The sequence below is a fragment of the Apodemus sylvaticus genome, chromosome 11 (genome assembly GCF_947179515.1).
Source record: "Apodemus sylvaticus chromosome 11, mApoSyl1.1, whole genome shotgun sequence".
Classification (NCBI taxonomy): Eukaryota; Metazoa; Chordata; class Mammalia; order Rodentia; family Muridae; genus Apodemus; species Apodemus sylvaticus.
Genome location: NC_067482.1, coordinates 19,146,035 through 19,167,867, shown reverse-complemented (window position 1 = coordinate 19,167,867; position 21,833 = coordinate 19,146,035). Strand labels below are relative to the sequence as shown.

At 40.2% G+C, this 21,833-nt stretch overlaps 1 protein-coding gene across 5 annotated transcripts in view; it reads right to left on the bottom strand.

Annotated features, from left to right (window-relative positions):
- Window positions 1–17,540, bottom strand: part of Ankrd17 (ankyrin repeat domain 17) — a 131,035-nt gene extending 113,495 nt beyond the window's left edge. For all 5 annotated transcript variants that reach the window (XM_052199396.1, XM_052199399.1, XM_052199398.1 and 2 more), the window contains exon 1: window positions 17,109–17,540. In XM_052199396.1, the coding sequence (XP_052055356.1) occupies window positions 17,109–17,459 (351 nt within the window). In that variant the 5' untranslated portion in view covers window positions 17,460–17,540. The remainder of the gene's footprint in view (window positions 1–17,108) is intronic.
- Between the last annotated feature and the right edge of the window lie 4,293 nt (window positions 17,541–21,833).

The following is a 21,833-nucleotide window of genomic DNA, read 5'->3' as shown; positions in this document are numbered from 1 at the left end:
CAGCCAACGGAAAAGGGATCTTAAGGGGAAAAGTTTTAAAAACCTCCAATTTAAAGAGACCTTGTTAAAAATAAAAAGTTCATTAGATTGAACATGAAGAAAACAAAACTAAATAATCTGCTTCAAATCATGAAGGATTCTAAAATAAGATGCTAGCTCAATTTCAAATTATAAATCCAGGAGAAATAATGCTAGGAAACAAACTGCAAAGATAATGGGTTATTTCAAAATTAAGTGCAACATTAAGTACAATCTTTGTAAAGTACTCAGATTTTAAACATATTAGAATCTGACTACTTTTCTTATATCCTTTAATTAAAATCATCATAAAAACTTCTGTGGGCACCTCAATGGTTAAGAGCTCTGGCTTCTTCTAGAGGATCTAAGTTCAATTCCCTACAATCACATGGCAACTCAGTTTTTTCAAGTCAAGTTCCAAAGAGCTGTCTGATGTCCTCATCCTGCCTCCATGGACACCAGGCACACTAGTGGTACACAGATACACATGTAAGCAAAGCAGGATAGGCAGGCAGGCAGACAGACATAACTCAAGCCTAACATCTAAACTTCTGTTATGTTACTGAGGACAGGAGGACCCTAGTATTTCATTAAGGCATACAAACCTAACATTGCCCATTTACTTAAGCAAGGCTGTTCTGGGTCCCCTGGAATAAAAACATGGAAAAATTAACATCCTCATGCAAATACAAAAGCACTACAATAGTAAGTCTGTATTTAGGTCTTAGTATAAAAGACCTAAGAGAGAACCTGGCTAAGGCTAAGGTATGTAAGAACTTCCTGATACAAAGGCACATTAACAATTTAAATCCAGGAACTCCTGGAGACAGAAAGCTAAAATGAGTGGTAGAGGAGATCTTGGACTGTAAAGCAGTTGTGTGGAGGCAGACTAAAGTAAAAGTGAAAGTGGGCAGAGACCACAAAGTAAGTGGGGACTCCATGTTAAAGGGTCCCAGGTTAAGAAAACAACATACTCAGAGTCAGCAATAGGCCTACTTACTGCCAAGCCTAACAAGTTATTACTAAGCCTAACAACCTGAGTTAGTTCCCTAGAATTACATAGTGGAAGAAAAGAATTGAACCCCACAAGGTCATGGGCCACACAGACAACCATGCACATACAAAATAAATACATAAATATAGTTTTAAACAATTCTAAATAAAGTATCATGTTCACATCTTTGTTTTTGATACATGGCCATATCATCCATTGCTAAGCCTATAGCAAAAAAGAAAGTCATAAAAATAGTTTGCTAATTTATTAACCATAGAAAATTAACCATATGATGAAAAATTATTAAAATTTTAAAGTTCTAAAGTTTATATATTCCTTTAAATTCTAAAGACCCAGTAAATCCAGAATATAATTTTATCTAAACCAAGTAACTAACATTTTGTGGACTTCTAATTATAGAACCCATACATACCCTGTAATATCATGGCCACTTAAAATAGTACACATACATTTTACTGGGAGTATATAAATTCAGTAAAGTAATGGCACTAAATAAAATTGGAAAAGAGAAATAAAGAGAGTTCTAAATATTTTTTTTTTAAAAAAAGTAGTCAAAAGTGCATAATATGGCTCAGGGGAAAAAAGCACTCGCCACCAAGCCTGATGGTCTAAGTTCACTTCCCAGGACCCACAGGTGAATGTGTGCCATGGTAAACATACACAAATAAATATAATAAAAACATTTTAAATAGCCAACTATCTTAAATAATAACTGTATTTTTCACAAAGCTCTCTAAAATTCTTTACCTTTCAACTTTAACAATTTATACAAACATTGGTTCACAAGGTTTCATTTACAATCAGTTACTACTTTTAAAAAAGTGTAACAAAGCTCCTTTTGTTTGAGGGCCTCAGAGTTCCAGCTACCATGGCAGCATAGCCATTCTTCCCAATTTACATTTTGAGAACTTACAATACCAGGTTATCTACAGGGTATGTATTTTTATATATGATATTACTCTATTTAACAATAGTGTAATGACAAGTATCTGATTTACTGATGACCTTCACAATCTATAAACGCAACCTCACTACTCTCAAGGTTGGGGTTAGGGAACCAACAGGATGCAAGAACAGAACACAATGAACAAGGCACTCAAAGTCTGGTAGGGAGTAGGTTTTATACCTATAGTAGACTAAGAAGCCATCATTAGAGATCTGAAAGAAGACCCAGTTGAGAGAATAATTTGCTGGATTCTGCAATTTATACAAAATGCATTTTTTAAGCATTCACAGGAGGCAGCAGAACAAAGGCATTAAGAAAGTCAATTTTAGGGGATACTGTCCATATACCACTTCTACCATTTACTCTAACCTCGAGAAAATTGCTTCCATGTCTTGATGTTTTACTATAAAGTGGAGTGATAAGCCTACCACTATGGAATACACATAAAGCAATCAAACTCTGCCTAGGACTTCATAAGCACTATACTTTTGGCTTACTACTAAATATGCAGAGAAGTGATCAGTCAATGGAATTCTCTCCAAATTACAGTTTAGAAATTTTGTGTTGACATGAATAATAAAGTGACAGTTAAAACACAGAGCCATGGGGCCGACAAGATGCTCACTAGTAGATAAAGGTGCTAGCCAGCCTGCAAGCCTGATCCAAGTCTGACCCCTGGAACCCACATAAAGGCAGAGAAAATGGACCCCACAAAATGTCCTGACCTCTTTACACACACATATACACAATTTTTCACATGTAGAATCTGATACTAATTAAGAAGAAGCATCAGAAACTATTTTTTAAACATCTCCATTTATGCAAAACCAAACTTTTGATTCCATAAATGTTATTTATACACCTGTAAGAAAATGTAGAGGAAAAGGCAAAAAATAAAGCTTATCATACCTGATATGTAAGAAAAAATTTCAATTATTATTCTCTATTTTACTCTACTGTTTTAAGCTTTCAGTCAACATTTACTATATAACCTAACAAAGAAAGTATACCTGAAAGATTACAACAACATAAAATTGAATACTACTAACAATTTCATATTCCTGGTAGAAAACTTCCAAAAGGTTTTCTTTGAAGGATGTTGTCATATTTCCTCAACAGAATGAAGCATATCCAACTTTAGACCTGGAGAAGTTTTAGTCTCATTATTCTACGAAGAGAAACTGTGTGAATTTTAAACCATTTACCGTTTATCTGAAATATATACAGAATTGCTGCAGAGTTCAGTGCTAAGAATGTTTGCCTCAGGGCTAGAGAGATGGCTCAGTGGTTAAGAGCACTGACTGCTCTTCTGAAGGTCCTGAGTTCAAATCCCAGCAACCACATCATGGCTCACAACCATCTGTAATGACATCTGACTCCCTCTTCTGGACTGTCTGAAGGCAGTTATAGTGTACTTAATAAATAAATCTTTAAAAAAAAAAAAAAGAAAAAGAGTGTTTGCCTGGCATTTAAATTCAATATTTAATTGAATATTAGCTTTAAATTTAATATTAAACGTGAGTAGAAAAAAATAGAATACTTTAAAATAAAAAGACTGAAAAAAAACTTAAGAGACCATAGCAACAGTCAAGAGAACTCAAAATATTCACTCTGTCTATTCTGCACTAAGTAGGTCCACAACCAATCTACATCAGCAGTTCTCATCCTGTGGCTTATGAGCCCAATAGGGTCACATATCAGATATCCTGTATATCAGGTATTTACATTAAAATTTATACCAGTGTTAAAATTACAGTTATGAATTAGCTACTAAATAATCCGATGGCTGAGGCTAACCACAACGTGACAAACTGTATTAAAGGTGGTCCCAGCATTAGAAAGGTTGAAAACCACTGATCTAGAGGAAACCAACCACAATGTAAAAGGGCACGACAAGTGGCTGCAGCTCTTCTTAATAAAAGTTTTGTTTTGCTAGAAATCTATAAAGAGGAGGAAAAAGGAAAGAAGTCAGGCCCGCACAGGAAGAAAATAAATGTAACAAAAGGGCACTCCATGAGAAAGGCATGCTACTACCTGCTTGTAACCAGTCCTGGAAGCTGAGGCAGAACTGACACTGAAGCCAGTCTGGGCTAGTATTAAGACCTTGCCCCTCCCCCCAAAACCTAAACAAACAACAAGACAAAAACAAACAAAACCAGGCATTTAATCCAGTGGACAAGTACTTAATATGCACCAGATCCTGGGTTTAGTCCCCAGGACAGCAAACCAACAAACACACACTTGGATTATATGAAAACACACACACCTGGATTACAAGAAAAATCAGACAGAATTAGTTTGTCAACCATAAGCCATTCAGAGATATTACCTATTTATCAAAGAACATATGAAACTCATTTATGTACGTAATTTTTCTATGTATAGTCAGATACACACAATATATCTGTGTGTATGTGCACACTTTTATGGGTGTAAATGAATATGCAAGCCATAGGTAAACTTGAAGCATCTCATTTAACCTGGAGCTCAGCTAGATTGAGATCCCAGTCTCCATATCCTTAGCACTGGAATCACAGGCATGTCATTTTACTAGTCCCTAAGAATTTTGTGTATGGGTCTTTAACATATACAGATGGGTACATACAGAGATGAATCTACACAGGAGATATATTCTGATGTTATTATCTATCGTGCTGTACAAACATGAAAGACAACACTTGAAACAGTAAGATATAGTATAGATAAAGTATAAAATATCTAATCAACATGTTAACTATTTGGAAATACCAAATTAAGCCCCTCTCTTCCTCCACAAGCCTACATGTAAAAATTAAAAACGGAGAACAGCCAAGAGGAAAAAGCAACACAAATGCCCACCAACTGATGAACATGGAAACAAGGTTCACACACACACACACACATACACACACAATGGAAATACTGTCCCACTCAACACAGATAAACCCTGACAACTGATACACTGAAATAAGATAGATTCTACTCATTTGAGCTACATAAATAAAATACATCTAAGAAACAAAAGGTTAACAAACAAGTACAATGTAGAGTTCTCTAATAGATGTACTTTTGACTTTCCAAGATAAAAAAAGTTCTGGTTCCGTTGCACAACAATGTAAATTTTCCTGATACTACTTAACTGATACTTTAAAGTCAGCAAGATTTTACTTAGCATTATTTATAATTTAAGAATTAATTAGCCATCATAAGAGGTATGAATTGGTTTAAAAAATTACTAGGCATCATATAAAGCATCGATCACACTTTTTCTAGAACACTGAGTGTCAGTTCCCAGCACCCACATGGTAGCTAACAACCATCCACAATTCCAATTCTTGGGGATCCAAGGCCTCTTCTGGACTCCATGGGCACAAGGCAAGCACATCTACATAAATGCAGGCAAACTGTCGTATGTATAAAAATGTTTCTGAAGGAAACATAACCTACATTAAAAAGGAAATCTGTATTAGATAAATCTTTTTAAGACTGATGTGAGAATATAGCTTTTCCTAGCAGATTTCTAAATCCAAAGTGAAATGAATAATCTTCACAAAACGTAAGCTAGAATGTTTCTGAAGTCAAATCTAATGTGTTAAAATGCATTTAAATTGGCTGTAGAGGCACACACCTTTATTCACAGCACTAAGGAACCAAAGGGAATTCTGAGTTTGTAACTAGCTTGGACAATATGACTAGACCCTACGAGCCCCAGAAATGCAAGTTTCTTATAAAAAAAATTTTTGATAAGCTTATCATTTCTGGCAAATTTTGAATGAGCTTACAGAAAAAGATATACTATACTGCTAAAAGATACTGGCATCATAATTAATGACGGCACATCTTTAATATAGTAAGGGAAGACAAGAATAGAGTCTGATAGTGTTGGCCCTGACAGCAGCCACTTTGGAGACTTTTAAAACTGGCAGAGAGGAAAAACACTTGACATAAAAAAAATATAAAAAGACAAAAAAATAATATACTAGACTCGATATTACCATTTTAAAATTCAATTGAATTTCAGTTGTCATGCAGAAGATAAACATTAAAATCAATAGTGTTCATACTTCAACAATATAATTAAGATATAGAGATATAAAGGAAGATACAATTCATGATGGCAATAAGAACTATAGAACAATTCACAACAAATGTTTAAAAGCTGCATGAACACTGCTTAACTTTCCAGACATTGTGGGGAGGCAGAGGTCAGCAGAACTCTGTGAGCTCAAGGCCAACCTGGTCTAATACAGAGGGAAGTCCCCAGACAGCCAAGGCAACATGATGAGACTTGGGGCTGGAGATGCTCAGAAGTTAAAGAGCACTGGCTGCTTTTCTAGAGGACCTGGATTCAATTCCCAGCACACACCTGGCAGCCCATAACTGTCTGTAAGTAGTTCCTGGGGATGTAACATGCTCACAGGTGTACAATGCAAGTAAACACCCATACACATAAAACTGAATTATTAAAAAACAAAAACAAGAACCACACAACCCTACGAAACTGTGTAACTTTAGTAAAGAAAGATAAAGAGCCTGAAAAATAACAGCATGTTGTGTTTATGTATTACACACCATGGCATAATGCAGATCCTATCAAGATAATTCTAGAACATATCTGAAAGGTTAAAATCCAAATTCCATCAGCTAACCTGAGCCTTTGGGGGGGGTAGGGGGGCTCTCAGAGAGTAAACCACCAAAGAGGGGACCTACGCACTGCCATATATAGCAGATGTATAGCCTGGTCTTCATGCAGGTGCAGGAGCTGTCGCTGAATCTGTTGTCAGTCTATGGATCCTGTTCCCCTAACTGGGCTGCCCTGTCTGGCCTCAGGGGGAAAGGATGTGCCTAGTGCTGCAGAGACCGGATGTGCCAGGGTAGGGTGATACCCAGGGGTGCCCCACACACTCAGAGAAGGGGAGGGGAAATGGAGAAAAGAGCTGTGGGAAGGGGAGACTGGGAGAAAGGGGTTGTGGGATGTAAAGTGAATAAACAAATTAAAGAAAAAAAAAAAATCCAGACAAACAAGATCAATAACTGACACCTGTCTTCGAAGTCATTAAAGCAGCCTAAAGTATTACACTTAAAGCATATGAAACCAGACACTTCGGATTTGTCACTTTATAAAAGCAGTAATTTCTCGAGGATGAGGAGATGGCTCAGTGGATAGAAGACTTGCAGGGCAAGCATGATGGACAATGTTGACAGCTCATCTGGTAATCCCAACCTGTAAGAAGCAGACCGGGTAGATACCTGGAACAAGACAGCTAACTAGACTTCTAGGCTCAAGTAAGAACTGCTTTCAGATAGTGGAGAACAATTGAGGAATTGCTCATCCTGAACCTCCACAAACACATATTCATGTCACCAATACAGACAACAAGGCACACAGGCAAACATAAACACAAATGAGAAAACACACACATACACACACATACACACTTTTTTTAAAAAAGTTAACAGGCTTTAAGACCCACTCAAATATTTATTGCTAAAGTTTAGTGAAGGATCAATATGGGACTTCTGTTTATCCTAGTCAACTTAGTGGTCAAAAATAGAAAGGTGTAGAAGGGCAAGTCTCCCTCAATAACCCAGAGAGAGTTGAAGAAGCTACTTTGAAACCTCAAGGATAAGAAAAATCAGTGGTGGTGCACGCCTTTAATCCCAGCATGTGGGAGCGAGGCCTACAGAGTGAGTTCCAGGACAGCCAGGGCTACACATAGAAACCCTGTCTCAGGAGTGGGAGGGGAGGGATATCAAGATGGGCTGGAAAGATGGCTCAGGAGTTTAAGAACATTGGCTGCTCTCTTCCAGAGGACCTGGATTCAATTTCCAGGACCCACATGGTAGCTCAGAACCACTTCTAACTTCAGTTCCAGAAGATCCAACACCCTCCTCTGACTTCCATAAACAAAAGGCATGGAAGTAGTGCACTGACATAGATACAGGTAAAACACTCATGCATAAAATAATAGTAAATTAAAAAAAAAAAAAACAGATAAATCAAGAGCCAAGGAAGAACAGCCTAAGTAAAAGACCCCACAGAAAACAGACCAAAAAAAAAAAAAAAAAAAAAAATTCACAGGTTCTAAGATAAGAACCCTCTGGCTCAGAATGACAAAAAGATAAGGATCAGCTAAAAGGGTACAAATGATACTGGGGTGAAGGAAGCAGTCATTAGAAGTCTTGCAGACCAAGTTAGGAGCTTCAGTTTTATTCTATAATGACCTACATTTCAGAAAGAGTAGCCACTTGTTAAATGAGAACTGAATGAGATATTGGGAGAAATGATGATAAAGGGAAAAGGAAGGATGAGGGTAAGCTAATGTGTCAAGTAGAGACCAGATTAGGAGGATCCTATGAAATCTAAATATAATAACAAGCAGCACTAATGGACTGGAGGCAACAAAAGCATGACACAGAAGGATTCAGGTTATAGTTCTGAGGTTCTATGCTTTCCCTTCCCAATTTCCCACCTTGTCATGCTAGCAATGGAAACCATTCCATGACACTGAGGTAGGAATAAACTCTTCTAGCTCACCTTCTACATGGTCAATGTAAGCTAGACCTAAATGAAGCATCTTTTTCAAAAGTGAACCACAGCCCAGCTAGACTAACAAGATTATTTCAGAAAACCAGTAGAGACATTTTCTCTTGTGTTGTTAGCTAAAAAGACAACGTATATCCTAGAACTCTGTAAGATACTAATAATCCCCCAAAGACCACAGTCTTTCTTTTAGTATAAAGCTAGTTCCCCATAAGCTTTATCGGCATAGAGCCAAATAGCAACAACTAAATACTAAATTATGAAACTAAGCTCTGACCAATGGAATATAAACAAGAAGTAACATTTACCATCCTTGGCCAATCCTTAAAAGGAGGCTATCCATAACCATCCTGTTTCCTATTTTTTACAGGCCACATATAAAATTCTCTAAGGCAATCATACAAAATACTACAGATTGGGTGGTTCAAACAGCGTTCATTTTCTCACAGTTCTAAGAACAGACTATCAGCGGTTTGGTTTCTCTTGGGATCCCTGGCCTTGCTTGCAGATGGTGATCACTCTCTTCCTTTACCTTCACACAGCTTTCTCTCTGTGTGCACATCTGATTTCTTTAGCTAAACTTCCTTTTATAGGGGAAACCAGTCAAACTAGAGTAGGACCTATCCATATGACCTCATTTAACCTTAATTACTCTTTTAAAGGCTTTCTCATTAAACACAGACATAGTCCTGGTCATCTGGAACACAGACATTTTGGTTGGTAAGCTATACTACACTAGATTTTTTAGATCAAATCAACGCTGCAAGGTAGAGCTATCAGAATGTTCTGTGCTGATGGGAATGTTCTATATCTACTCTCTTTGATATGGTAGCCAATGGCCACCCGTGACTACTTAAAGTATGTTTAAAACTTAAGCAAAATTATAAACTCAGACTCTCAGATACCACTAGCCACATTTTCAAGGGCTCAGTAACCAGTGTCTAATGTACTAGGCAACACAACTTAAGGGGTGATACAGTAAGTAGTTAAGACTGCCAGAACTTAGATCTGTGGATGCCTAGAGTGTCAAATGGCCTCTGGTTCTACATAGGAAACATTGGGAAATCCCTTGCCTATAATATCGAAGAGAGCACAGTACATCTATTAAGTACACAGCTCTGAAGAAGGCAGAAAAACAACATATTGAAGGGTGCTAGCTATGTATCAACAACAACAAATTCCTAAATTTTGCTACAGAGCGCAAGCAAAGACAGCCTTTAAACCAATACTAAGAGAGCCTAAAGTAGCCAGCCCCAAACTACAAGAGGCCCAGTGGACAGTTACTTCTCAGGCTAAACAAGGATGCTTTGGTACTCTAAAATACTCAATAGTTCTGGGACTTAAAGCATTTTTTTCCTGCCAAACAGTAGCAAAGATTGGACTAAGAAATGCTGCTTTCCTACTGTAGGTGATAGCAGGCAACAGCTTCTGATGAGCTAACAAAATAGTTAGCTATTCTAACTAGATTAAGAAACGAGGGCAGCACCTAGTCTGCTGCACACAGTATCTTCTATCACATTCAAATGTAGTCCTGCCTTTGAGATTTTGAAGATGTAAATCCCTAACCAACTAAGTGTAAGCAAGGGTGATTTTTCTTAGTGAGCATGACCTACTCAAATGAGCTCCTAAAATGGAACTCTGACCAAAAGCTGAGTCCATAATTGTTCTCTCGTCACAATTCTTTCTAAGTGTTTGGGGAGAAGAACGCCAGCCTTTGGCCATGAGTTTCAGCTTGCTCATGAATTTGATTCCTAATGGCCTCCCAGACTGGCTTCCTTAGGCAGCCCTTACCACAAGACAATTAGTTCCCTTTGATAAATCTCTGAATGCTATCTAGCTAACCAGGTAGTTACTAATCATATATAACTCTCCTACCTGTTCTGCCTCTCTGATTAATTCCATTTCCAATGTCTTCAAGTAGTCAGGAAACAAGGGAGAAGGATCAGAAGACTAGATGTGCTAAGAAATTTGTGTGCAAATGTTGGCCAGAGTCTGAGCTCAATTATTAAGAACAAGTTTAGACTGGAGATATCAATTTTAAGGTAACTAACTGGCTTAGAGACAATAAAATAAAAGAGAAGATGAGACAAAAATCATGTAAGATCAAATTCAAAACAAGACCCCAAAGAAGCAATAAATAATCAATGGATGTGCAATGAGGTGTGTAGGGGAAGCAAGAACAAAAGACTAGCTAGTAAATACAGAAACCAGAGGAAACGGAATAAGGAAAGGATGATATTCTCTGAAGAAGCAAGACTTGGCAACTCAGAGAAAAAGAGTAAGAGAGAAATTAACAAAATAATCAAATCCTGTCTCCAAAAAGAGTACCAAGTTCTCGCTGGAAACCAGAATACTTACTACCAAAAGAAAAAACTCTAGGAAATCTTTACACATGGGGGTCAAGGAAGGTCTCTTGTGTGGAGTGTCCTATGAGTCTTAAAATAATAATACAATTTACTAAGCAAAATACTGTTTTCATACTATGAAAACAAAAATATATGGAAGTTAAGAATACTCATAAACAGCACCAAAAAAAGCCCAATGTAAGGATTCAAAGATGAAAATCTAAAAGCAATCTAAACAAAAACATAAAACCAGTCAATGTTGACAATTATGAAGATAAAAATGCTATTTTTTGCCAGACAGTGGTGGCACACATCTTTAATCCCAGCACTCAGGTGGCAGAGGCAGGGAGATCTCTGTGAGTTGGAAGCCAGCCTGGCCTACAGAACAAGTTATGTGACACCTACCCACTCCCCAAAAAAGAGAGAAAAACTAAGAATAAGAATCCAACTAAAATATCTTGCATGGGTACAATATAAATAGGTACAAATAAGTTCTTTAAGATATGACGTGCCTAACATTTTTCAGATTAAGTAGCTAATAAGGAGTATTTATGTAATATTCATACTTGAAATTTGGTTTCATGAAAATCAAATGGTTAAAACTCTTAAGACTTACACAACACACACTATTGTACTATAGAAGACATAAAAAGCAAAGCCAAGCTTCTGCCTTCAGATCTGATAGTCCTAATACTCTAGATATAAACTGCTAGGTCACTTAAAGATTCACAAAGAAAGGGGGAGAGGGAGAGAGGGAGAGAGGGAGAGAGGGAAGTGGGAGCGAGGGAGCGAGCAAGCAAGAGCACACTATTTATCCTGATAGCCAGCCCTTCTGTTACCACTTACTTTCTCCAAGGCAATTTGTAAAAGTTAGAGCCAAATAAAGGGATGTCAGATTAACAGATCATTCTGGGTATCTAATAAAACGCTGGCTATAAGCTATAAGTCTGTGGGAAAAGTTAAAAAAAAAAAATCCAAACTAAAATAAATGATTACATAAACCTTATCCAGACTCCAAGTCATCAACCTCTATTTTAAAGGAAATATCTTTCTTTTAGCATAATAAAGAATAAATGAATGATAAAAAATGAGCATGCTGTGGCGCACACCTGTAATCCCAGCACTCTGGGGGGCAGAGGCAGGCAGATTTCTGAGTTTGAGGCCAGCCTGGTCTACCGAGTGAGTTCCAGGACAGCCAGGCTACACACAGAAACCCCGTCTCGGAAAAAAACAAAAACAAAAAAACAAATCCAAAAAAGACCAAAAAAAGAAAAAAAAAAAAAGTGAGCATGTTTGGAATCAAACCAAGGTTAAAACCTGTTCTGACACTCAATAGATCTGCATCCCACATAAAGTCAGTTTAAAAAAAAACCTAGCATCTCTGCCTATAAAATCAATGTCTCAAATAAATAAATAAATAAATAAATAAATAAATAAATAAATAAATAAATAAATAATAGGTCATTGGGGATGAGATCAGAGAACTACTTGCAGGAGTCAGATCTCTCCTTTCTATCCTGTGAGTTGCAGGGGATCAAACTCAAGTCATCAGGCCTCACAGCAAACTGGTCCTGGCACAAAAGTTTTATACTTCTGAAACTCATATTCCTTAAACAGAATATATAACTATTTAACCTCATTCTTACATTTTCCTAACCTCTATTTACTCATTGGTACATTTTTAATTTACATGTCTTTTTTAAAAACTTGTTTATCATTGCTTACTCAATGCAGATTAAGCATACAGTAGGAACTCATTTTTGAATAATAAAAACATGGCAACAGGTTTAATTTCATAGGGTTATGGAGACAGTAATGAGAAAACATGAGAACTATTAACTCCTTTCATGTTCTTAACTGCTATAAAGAAGGATCTATTATACCCAATTATATATAAGAAAATGAGCTAGAGAGGTTAACTGAACCAAGACCACAGCACCAGTAAGTGATAGGTCAAAGAACTAAATACAAACTCCACACACAGTCCATGCTCAGAGCCATTAGCTAAGTCTTCATACACAATGGGCACTCAAGTATTATTTTTTTTAGTATGTTGTTACAACATTAGAGATATAAAGCACCTATTAGACATTCAATATCCAATGATGATTAGTTTAACTTGTTTTCTGTCTCTAGGGAAGTTTCATAACTCAGAGTAAGAAAGAAATTAAAAGACTTTGCTGGGCATAGTGGTGCATCTTTTAATCAATCCCAGCACTCAGAAGCAGGCAAATCTTGGTGAGTTCGAGGCCAGCCTGGTCTACAGTGTGAGCTGTAGGACAGAAAGAGCTATACAGTGAGACCCTGTCTTCAAAACAAAACCCAGGGGGTCAGGGGAGTTGAAGGTGTTAAAATCCAAACATCAGCTATTCACAGGCTACTGAAGGAAGGCAAGAAAGGAGGAAGGAACTCCACTCATGATTTCCTAAATGAACTCTGGATTCTCCCTAGAACGGAAACTAATTAAACAAACAGATCTGTATGTTGTCCCTTTTTTTCTTTTTAATCAAGTCCTCTTTAAATAGAAGATAAGGAAATAATTAAGAGAAATTCTTTAAAGATTATCCATTTTAAAAATAATGCTTCATTAGTTAAACAGAACTGGGAAAACAGCACAGGCCAGTTTCTCTGGGCTAATCTGATTCATGCATTTAACCACAGAGGAACCTAACATCTTCCCACTAAAACAAAATAAAAGAAACGAAAGAAGAAATTAGTGTCAAGAGTCTAACTTAGCAATAGCCCCTCTTTCTCCCTCATCTTCAACCCTACCTTGTTTACAGATGCAAGTCTCCTGGCCTAGCAGATCCTCAGCCCTGACAGCACTAACTCACTGCCCCCCATTGTCCTTCGCTAAGTTTATCTCATTTAAAAACCACATCTTTTTCCTCAAAATATAGGTAGAATCCTGATCAACTTCCACATACTTATATTTTATGCCTTTCTCTTCAACAACACTGCTCTTGAACTTAAAAGTCCTATCTTTAATATTTCCTCCCTTTGAATTGTGCTTTAGAGAAAGCCTCCTTCCTCTCATATCTCAAAGTATGTTCAATAGGATACAATATTATTTCTGAAATGAAGTATAAACTCTTTCAATTCTGCCTTTTTCTTGTAAATATTTAATCTAATGTACAACATGCTTCTATGTTGGGAAACGTATTTTGTTGTCTTTACTAGTAAGTAGCCCATTGAAAGCTGAGCAAACTACACTTTCAACTTAGAGCTAAAGCCTTGTGTCAAAAGAAGGGAGGAGACAGGGAAAGTTCTCAATCTTCTGCACTCTTTCCAGGTACAGCTGAGTGGCTATTTGAGCATCAAAACTGTACCATCTGTTCTGAGATAGTTTGGAGATACCTACTCTAATGGATAAATAGAACTTACAACCAGGTACTACAACTTACAAATAAAGTTATTATTTAAATCCATTTCTCTCCCTTTTCTCCCTTTTTCAACAGACATAGAATATCCAGCTAACATTTCTTCAAAACAAATATATTTTTGTCATGTTAAATCATCCTTCACATTTTCAAGTTAGACACTGCAAAAGTATACACTTTGAGATTCCCTCCTAATCTTTTGATGATTTTTACTGGAGAATTATCAAGGATCAGAAAACTGTGTAGGCTAAAATAATTTGGGAAAAAAAAAAAGTACACTTCCCAAGTCCCGAAAATTAAACTTCTGAAGACATGTCAGGACAGTGCAAGAGAAAAGAAACTGTTGCACAAGCCGCCCACCTGACTCAAGCTGCAGCACACACACAGCTACACACAGCACACACGTAGCACACACACACACACACACACACACACAGCACACACGCAGCACACACACACACACAGCACACGTAGCACACACACACACGCAGCACACACAGCTCCAGGCTCCTTCACTCTGATCAGCATGGAGGCCAGCCCAGAGGGAAGTTCTTTCTATCTTGCCCATTTCTTATCATATGTTACAGACATTTTTTTTAATAGCTCAGCTTTCTTACATATATTTCACTCAATAAATGACAAACCTATTGCTTTACTTGTGCAGATGACAGTGCAAAAGACACTAAGGGTCAAACTGTCTTCATTGGTCAAAGTTAATATATACAATACTTATTTTCAGATGAAAAACTCAGACCTACAAAAGTAACATTCCTACAACTATCTTGCAAGTATCAAGCCACTTTCAACTTAAGGAATTATTAGGCAATGGACAAAACTACTTAAGATAGCTGCAGTTTGAGGCAGAATACTTCTTTAAGTATTACATTAAGTATATGGCCTTGTTCCAAACCAGAGCTTAATGTTAGAAAACTTAAAATCTTACTACTGGTGTTTTACTCACAGCTGCAAAACCTGAAATTCAGCACCAGTTTTTGAAATAGGTCAGAAGGGAGACAAAAGGAAATAAATCACTTTCAAAATGTACAGATGTCACTGAGTCTCTAAAAACTTTGATTCCTATTTTTGCAACTATCAGACACTATCCTTCAGTTTCCTTTAATCCTTGCTGTCCTTTTTTTAAAAATAAAGAGGCTGAGCTGAAGGGGAAAAATCCTTCCCATTTCTGAGAACTATAAAGCTGGTTAATTCTAAGTAACAAAACAGAAAAGGATTCCATCACATCCGCCTCATCATTGTTTCAATATTGAAGTTTTGTTTTCTCGTTTTTTGTTTGTTTGATTTAATGGTGTATTGGGCCTTAGGCCTGCTAGACACTAGGCCATGTCTCCACTGCCAGTAAGGAAGGCTGAGCACCATGCTTTTCCCAAAACAATCAAGCAAGCACACACTACCCGTGAGAATTTACCACAGTAGGCCACCTAGAAATAGCACAAGAGACAAGTTTGGAGGTATATATTCCTACGTTTAGAACTTTTCCTACGTAGCTTCATCTAATCTAAGGTTAGAAAAAAGCTTTTTGTTTTATTGCTAACAGGGTGAGCCTCAAGTCCCTTTCCAAGGTGTCTACTTAAACAGAATCTGGATGGGAAAGGAAGAAAAAAAAAAAATTCACTCAAAAGCAGCCTTTTACCAGGCTCTAGGTTTGGGGAAGGAAATAAGTGGCGAGCAGTATTTCTGGGTAATTCAATTAGTCTGCTCTCTTAGAACGAAGTTTTAATCAGCTTTTACAGCTTCTTTTCTCTCCTGCATCAAGTTACTATTTCCTCCATATTAGGGTGTTTAAAGCTTCCATTTCATAGTATTGACAACAGGGTTAGTTCTAGAAGAGCTAACAACTGGTAGGTCGTAGTTGGCTATCAGTATGGTTCACTAAGCTTTTGGGTTAAAAGGAATAAGGTCCTACAACGCCGCCTGTCTGTGGACCCAGGAAAAACTATAAAGAGTTATGAAACCAGATCACTAGGACATAAGGCCTCCCTATCCCAGCCACAACCAAGCCTGGGTATAAAAGCAGACCCTTCTTCCCTGCTTACTTCACAATAAATAAATAAAGTTACTTAAGTAATTAAATAAAAAGCGGGACCTGGTTTGATTATTTCTTATTAAGGGAGAACCTGAACGCGTAGAGCACCAAACTGAATTTTTATGTGCTAAGCCTTTTGTAAATGCAAACGGAGGGCTGGCTATAAGATCGGCCCATCTCAAAATCTTTCGTAAATCGAGGAAGTGAAGATTACTTCGGCAGCCACAAGTTTAAAAAAAAATATATAAAAGAAAGGAAAAAAAAAAAAAAAGTCCTGCAGCAAAACAGTATGGAAAAGTACAGCTTCTCACGTGTCTCTCCCAGATACAAATACTTAGCTCCGAGTCCACCACAATCTTACCAGCCCTCCAGAATTGCTCTCCGCCACCTTACACTGACAGAAAACTACCAACCTCGCAGCCGGTCCCCCGAGACTCTCCTACCTATTATCTTACCCCTCCCGCTTTAGCTCCGCCCCCGCCCCGGGAATGAGGTGGCCTTACTGGCCCCGGAGAGACCACCCTCCTGCCCCAAAGTGCCACCCGGGAACCTAAGCAATCCCTCCGCCCTTAACCCTGGGAAGGAGCATCCTAGGCTACCAAGCTCCTCACCAACTCCGTGCACTCTCCGGTCCTCCCACCCCCACGTGTCAGCTACCCTCCCCCACGTTCCCACACCTCACGACTCAGGCCGAGCAAAGAAAGGGGACAGCCGAAAGCCTGGTCCCCCAAGGCAGATCTCCAGCCCCGCGGGCTCGGTCCCACCGCAAGTCCCCCTCCCACCTTAGGCCCTTCACGGTCCCTTCCGCCCTCCTCGAGGGGAAAACCAGGCCCTTGCCTCAGAAACCTCCTCTTCCTCGTCGTCGTCGTCCTCCTCTTCCTCGCTGTTGTTGCTGCTGGTGCCGCCGCCGCCGCCTCCTCCGCCGCCGCCGCCGCTGTTGTCGCTGTCGCTGCTGCTTTCGCTGCTGCTGGGGGGTCGGCAAGTCCGGTTCCGCTTGGCCTTGTGGTGCGGCTGCTGCGGTGGCTTCTTCTTCAGGAGCAGGTCGCAGACTCGCACCATCCCACGAGGAGACGAGGCCGAGCGAGCCCCGCCGCCGACCTCCGCCGCCGCGGGGGGGGCCGCCACTGCCGCCGCCGCCGGGGGGCTCCCTTCTCCCTCAGCCGCCGCCGGAACCGTCGCCTTCTCCATCCCCGCGGGAAGAAGGAGGGGGGGGACGCGGACGGGGGAGGGGCGCGGGGGCTCCGCTCTACCGCGACTTGGGTCGCGCCGGGGCCGACACAGCGCACCGGGCCGCCGCCGCCGCCACCGCCTCGGTCACCTCTACTGCCGCCGCCGCCGCCGCTCCGCCAGCTCTCACCTCGTCTCGCGATACTAAGGGCGGGGAGCTCGGCGATGGGAGGGAGAGAGGAGGGGAGCGAGCGGGAGGGCGGAGGGGGGGGGTGCGAGGCGGAGCGCGAACGCCGTGCCCGGGAAAGCCGAGCAGGCGTCCGGAAGGAGCCGCCGGGGAAGTGCGCCTGGAGTGGCTTCCGCTGGGGAGACCGAGTCTGAGCGGGGACCGCAATCAGGGGCCGCGGACGGGCGGGCGGGCGGGCGTGCGGGCGAACGAGCGAGGGAGCAAGCGAGCGAGCGCCGGGATGGCTTGTCTTCTCCGCGCTACTTCCCCCACACACAGTCCTGCAGCCCTCCCTCCTTCCTTCCTGGCTTCTGATTAGAACGCAGCCGCAGGCGGAAGCGCGGGTGACGCCATCAGCCGGCGCCCCGGCGGCCGCGCGCGGATCGCCGCCTGCCTCTCTAAAGTGCAGACCCCGGGGGCCGGGGAGTGGGCTCCCCGCGAGCGTGCGGGGGTGCGGGAGAGCGGAGGCAATGGGATGGAGAGCAGTGGGCGCGGGCTAAGTGGATGGCGAGCGCGGAAGCGCGGGGCAGCTGTGCGAGCGGCAGGCCTGGCCCCCAGATCCGGGAGGTGGGGCCTCGCCCCGGACCTCCTGGACGGACTTTCCTGCCTGGCCATTTTCTCCAACGCCTAAGCCAGAGGGCTTTGGATCTTCCGAGATAACATCGTGAAAGGAGACTCCTGTCAGGTCCAAAAGAAAGCTGTTTCCCCTCACCATACCTTGGAGCGATCACGTCCTCACTTACAAAACTCTTGAGTCTCGGATCATAGACTCCCCAGACCTGACTTTTACACCTTTGTAATACGCAGGAACTGAATCTAGTGAAGTTTAATACTACACACTTCCGAAGAGGGGGATGTGGGAGCTGTGCCATCATTGTATGCATTTCTCGGTCTGGATTCTGAGATCACTTTAAGCACCTGGAGAACTTGCAGACAGATTGAAATGTAGCTTTCTTCTTGAAACAAAGTCTCCAGTGTAGCCCAGGCTAGCCTTGAACTGGTGATCTTCCTGAGATAATAAAGGTCTGCACACCACCCCGTCATGTTTATGTAGCTTATTGAACTCAGAATTAGCCATTTCTGGTCTAGTACGAATAGTGGCATAAGGAAAATAAGCAAACATCAAAGACAGATGTACTGGCACAAGATAAAAAAAAGTGCCTCAACTGACAGAGTTGCCATTTTAAGACTTCTAAGTTTAGCTGAGTGCCTAATTTTTTTCTTTCTTTCTTTCTTTCTTTTTTTTTTTTTTTTTTTTTTTTTTTTTTTTTTTTTTTGCATTTTCTTGTTAGTACTGGCAAACCATATGACATGTGGGCAGGTGCCAGTACGCTACTGAGTACCACAGAAGAATTGGTGATGACTAAATCAGTTCATTCAAGCAAAAATTCATTATGTGCCTACTGTGTGTGTTATTTATGAAATCAGAGTCTTGTGTTTCCAAGGGCTTCTCTGTGTACTGTGTGTAATAGTAAATATACAAAGTGCTAAACATCTGCCTATTTGCTGAGTTCCAGTATACAACAAAGTACAGAACACTGTATTGTGTATCTGATAGCCATGGATTTCGGCTGTATGGTTTCAACGGGATCTTGTCCATTTTCTATATTCTTTGGCACCTTTGTCTCACTTTCCACCTGAATAACTTTTGCAGTCTTTGAATGCCAGCCCCATTTCATTATAGGACTGACTTCGAGTTTCACAAGAAGACTAAGACCACTGACTACAAATTCCTTCAATATTCCAAATGCTAGAATGGGCTGATCTTTTCTCAGTATGGAGAGAATGACAAAACTCCTTGCCCTTATGCAAGGTTAACTCTTAAACTACATTCTGGTTCCAGTGTCTCTCTTTGGCCTGGTTTTTTGTTTTTCTGATTTCAGTCCTTCACAAAATTTGGCTCTCATTTGTGGCTTCCTCAGGATCATTCCTTCACTGTCATGTTCTTTAGGTATGAAGTGCAACTTGTTATTTGGAAAAAGTAGTTCTTGCTTTATTGTATAGAAATGAAAGATAATCTTTCGGGGGGCTGGTCAGATAAAGCCAAACTATTAGAATAGTCAAGTCCCCTGGCATGATTTGTATCTATTTTTGATATTTTTACTTAGTATATATTTACATGTTTTCTCCCTTTGTCAGCCTTGTAGCCAAGACTGGCTGGCCATTTATTAGGCACAGCAACACTTCCTGTGTTTTCATGCAATTGTGCCCTGGTGATTGAGTTCTAAGAAATAAAATGGGAGTGTGGTAGTATGCTCATTTTCAGGCCAAATGGGAGTCCTACTGAGCTCATGTTCCATCATCTTGATACCAGTGGAATACCACTTGATCTTGAAACCATTTGTTGCTGGCATCAGACTCTGAAGAGAGAGTTTGAGAGGCCGATCCTGCCTCAATGTCCCAAGTGCTCAGACTGCAGACATGCACCACCACACACAGCTTCAGATTACATTTGAGCCCCCAACTTTACCTGATGCTTTCAGTATTAAACGTCTATTATTAGAGTTTCCAAGGGAGTCCCAGTGTAAGAATTCCCTTCTGTTGCCTAATTTCCAAGTGGTTTCGGGCAGGGGTGGGGGTGGGGGGGAGGAAGAGTACAAATGAAGGCCAAAAATATCACCATATTAATGACAGGAGGAAACTGACTGACGTAGCACATTCATCACCAATAAGAAAATAAAGACAGGGCTGGAGAGGCGGCTCAGTACTTAAGAGCACATACTTCTCTCATACAGAAACTGAAGTCAATTTCCAGTGCCCATATGAGGTGACTCATGACTATCTATAATCACAAACACCTCTGGCAAACATACAGAAAAACTAAAAATAAGTCTTAAACATTCAAATAATTAAACACACACACATATATATATTTATTTGTGTGTATGTGTGTGTATACACACATACACACACACACATATATATGTATGTATGTTTCCTCTGAGAATGAGAGAAATTTATACCTCCAGTCCCCAGCAATGCTTGACAAAGACAGCATGGAGGAATGAAAGAATTTGATCTCTGGACAGCCTTATTATGTGATTAGAAACAGCTTAAATCACACATTCTTTACAGATTTAGTAATTATTCTACTCGCTTGCCTCTACAAATGTCGAAAAAGATCAGAAATGAATCATAGTTCTTTTACAGAGAGCAAGATCTCCTCAACAAGGTTCTTTTCCCACCAGTATCATTGATCATTTTCATGTTCCATCCTAAAAGATTGGACTGTTTATCTCACTAATCACTCTTACTAAGTGTTTTATACATCTCTCTTCTATATGGTTCAGGGCACACACTTCAGGAGTTCCACATCAGTTCACACCTTTTCCCTACTTTTATTTTGCCTCTAGATTTTCAGTTCCACCAGTCATGCTTAAGGCTAACAATTGATTCTAAAGCCTTTATTCCTAACCCCATTAAGATCCAGAACTACCACTGGATACTAGAATGTGTAAGCTAATACACATTCAATCTAAACATACTCAAGGATAATAAGTTATACCCACCCTGTCCTAACTAGTTTCATTGTCAACTTGACACAAGCTAGAGTCATCTGAAAGGAGGGAACCTCAATTGAGAAAATGCCTCCGTAAGATCTGACTCTTAGGCATTTTCTTCCTTTTTTTAAAAAAAAGATTTATTTATTATATGTAAGTACACTGTAGCTGACTTCAGACACCCCAAAGAGGGTGTTGTATCTCATTACAGATGATTGTGAGCCACCATGTGGTTGCTGGGATTTAAACTCAGTACCTTCAAAAGAACAGTTAGTGCTCTTAACCGCTGAGCCATCTCTCCAGGCCTTGTTAGGTATTTTCTTAATTAGTGATGGATGGATGAGGGCCCAGCCCATTGTTGGTGGAGCTGCCCCTAGGCTGGTGCTTGTGGTGCTTTCCATAAGAAAGCAGGCTGAGAAGCCATGGAAGCAAGTCAGTAAGCAGCACCTCCATGGCTCCTGCGGCAGTTCCTCCAGGTTCCTGCCCTGCTTGAGTTCCTGTCCCGACTTCCCTCAGTGCTGAACTGTGTTGCAGAACTATAAGCTAAATAAACCCTCTCCTCCCCAGGTTTCTTTGACCGTGGTACTTCACCACAGCAATAGAAACTTGTAACTAAGACAGAAGTTGATACTAGAGTAATAGAGTATTGCTGTGGCAGACCTGACCATA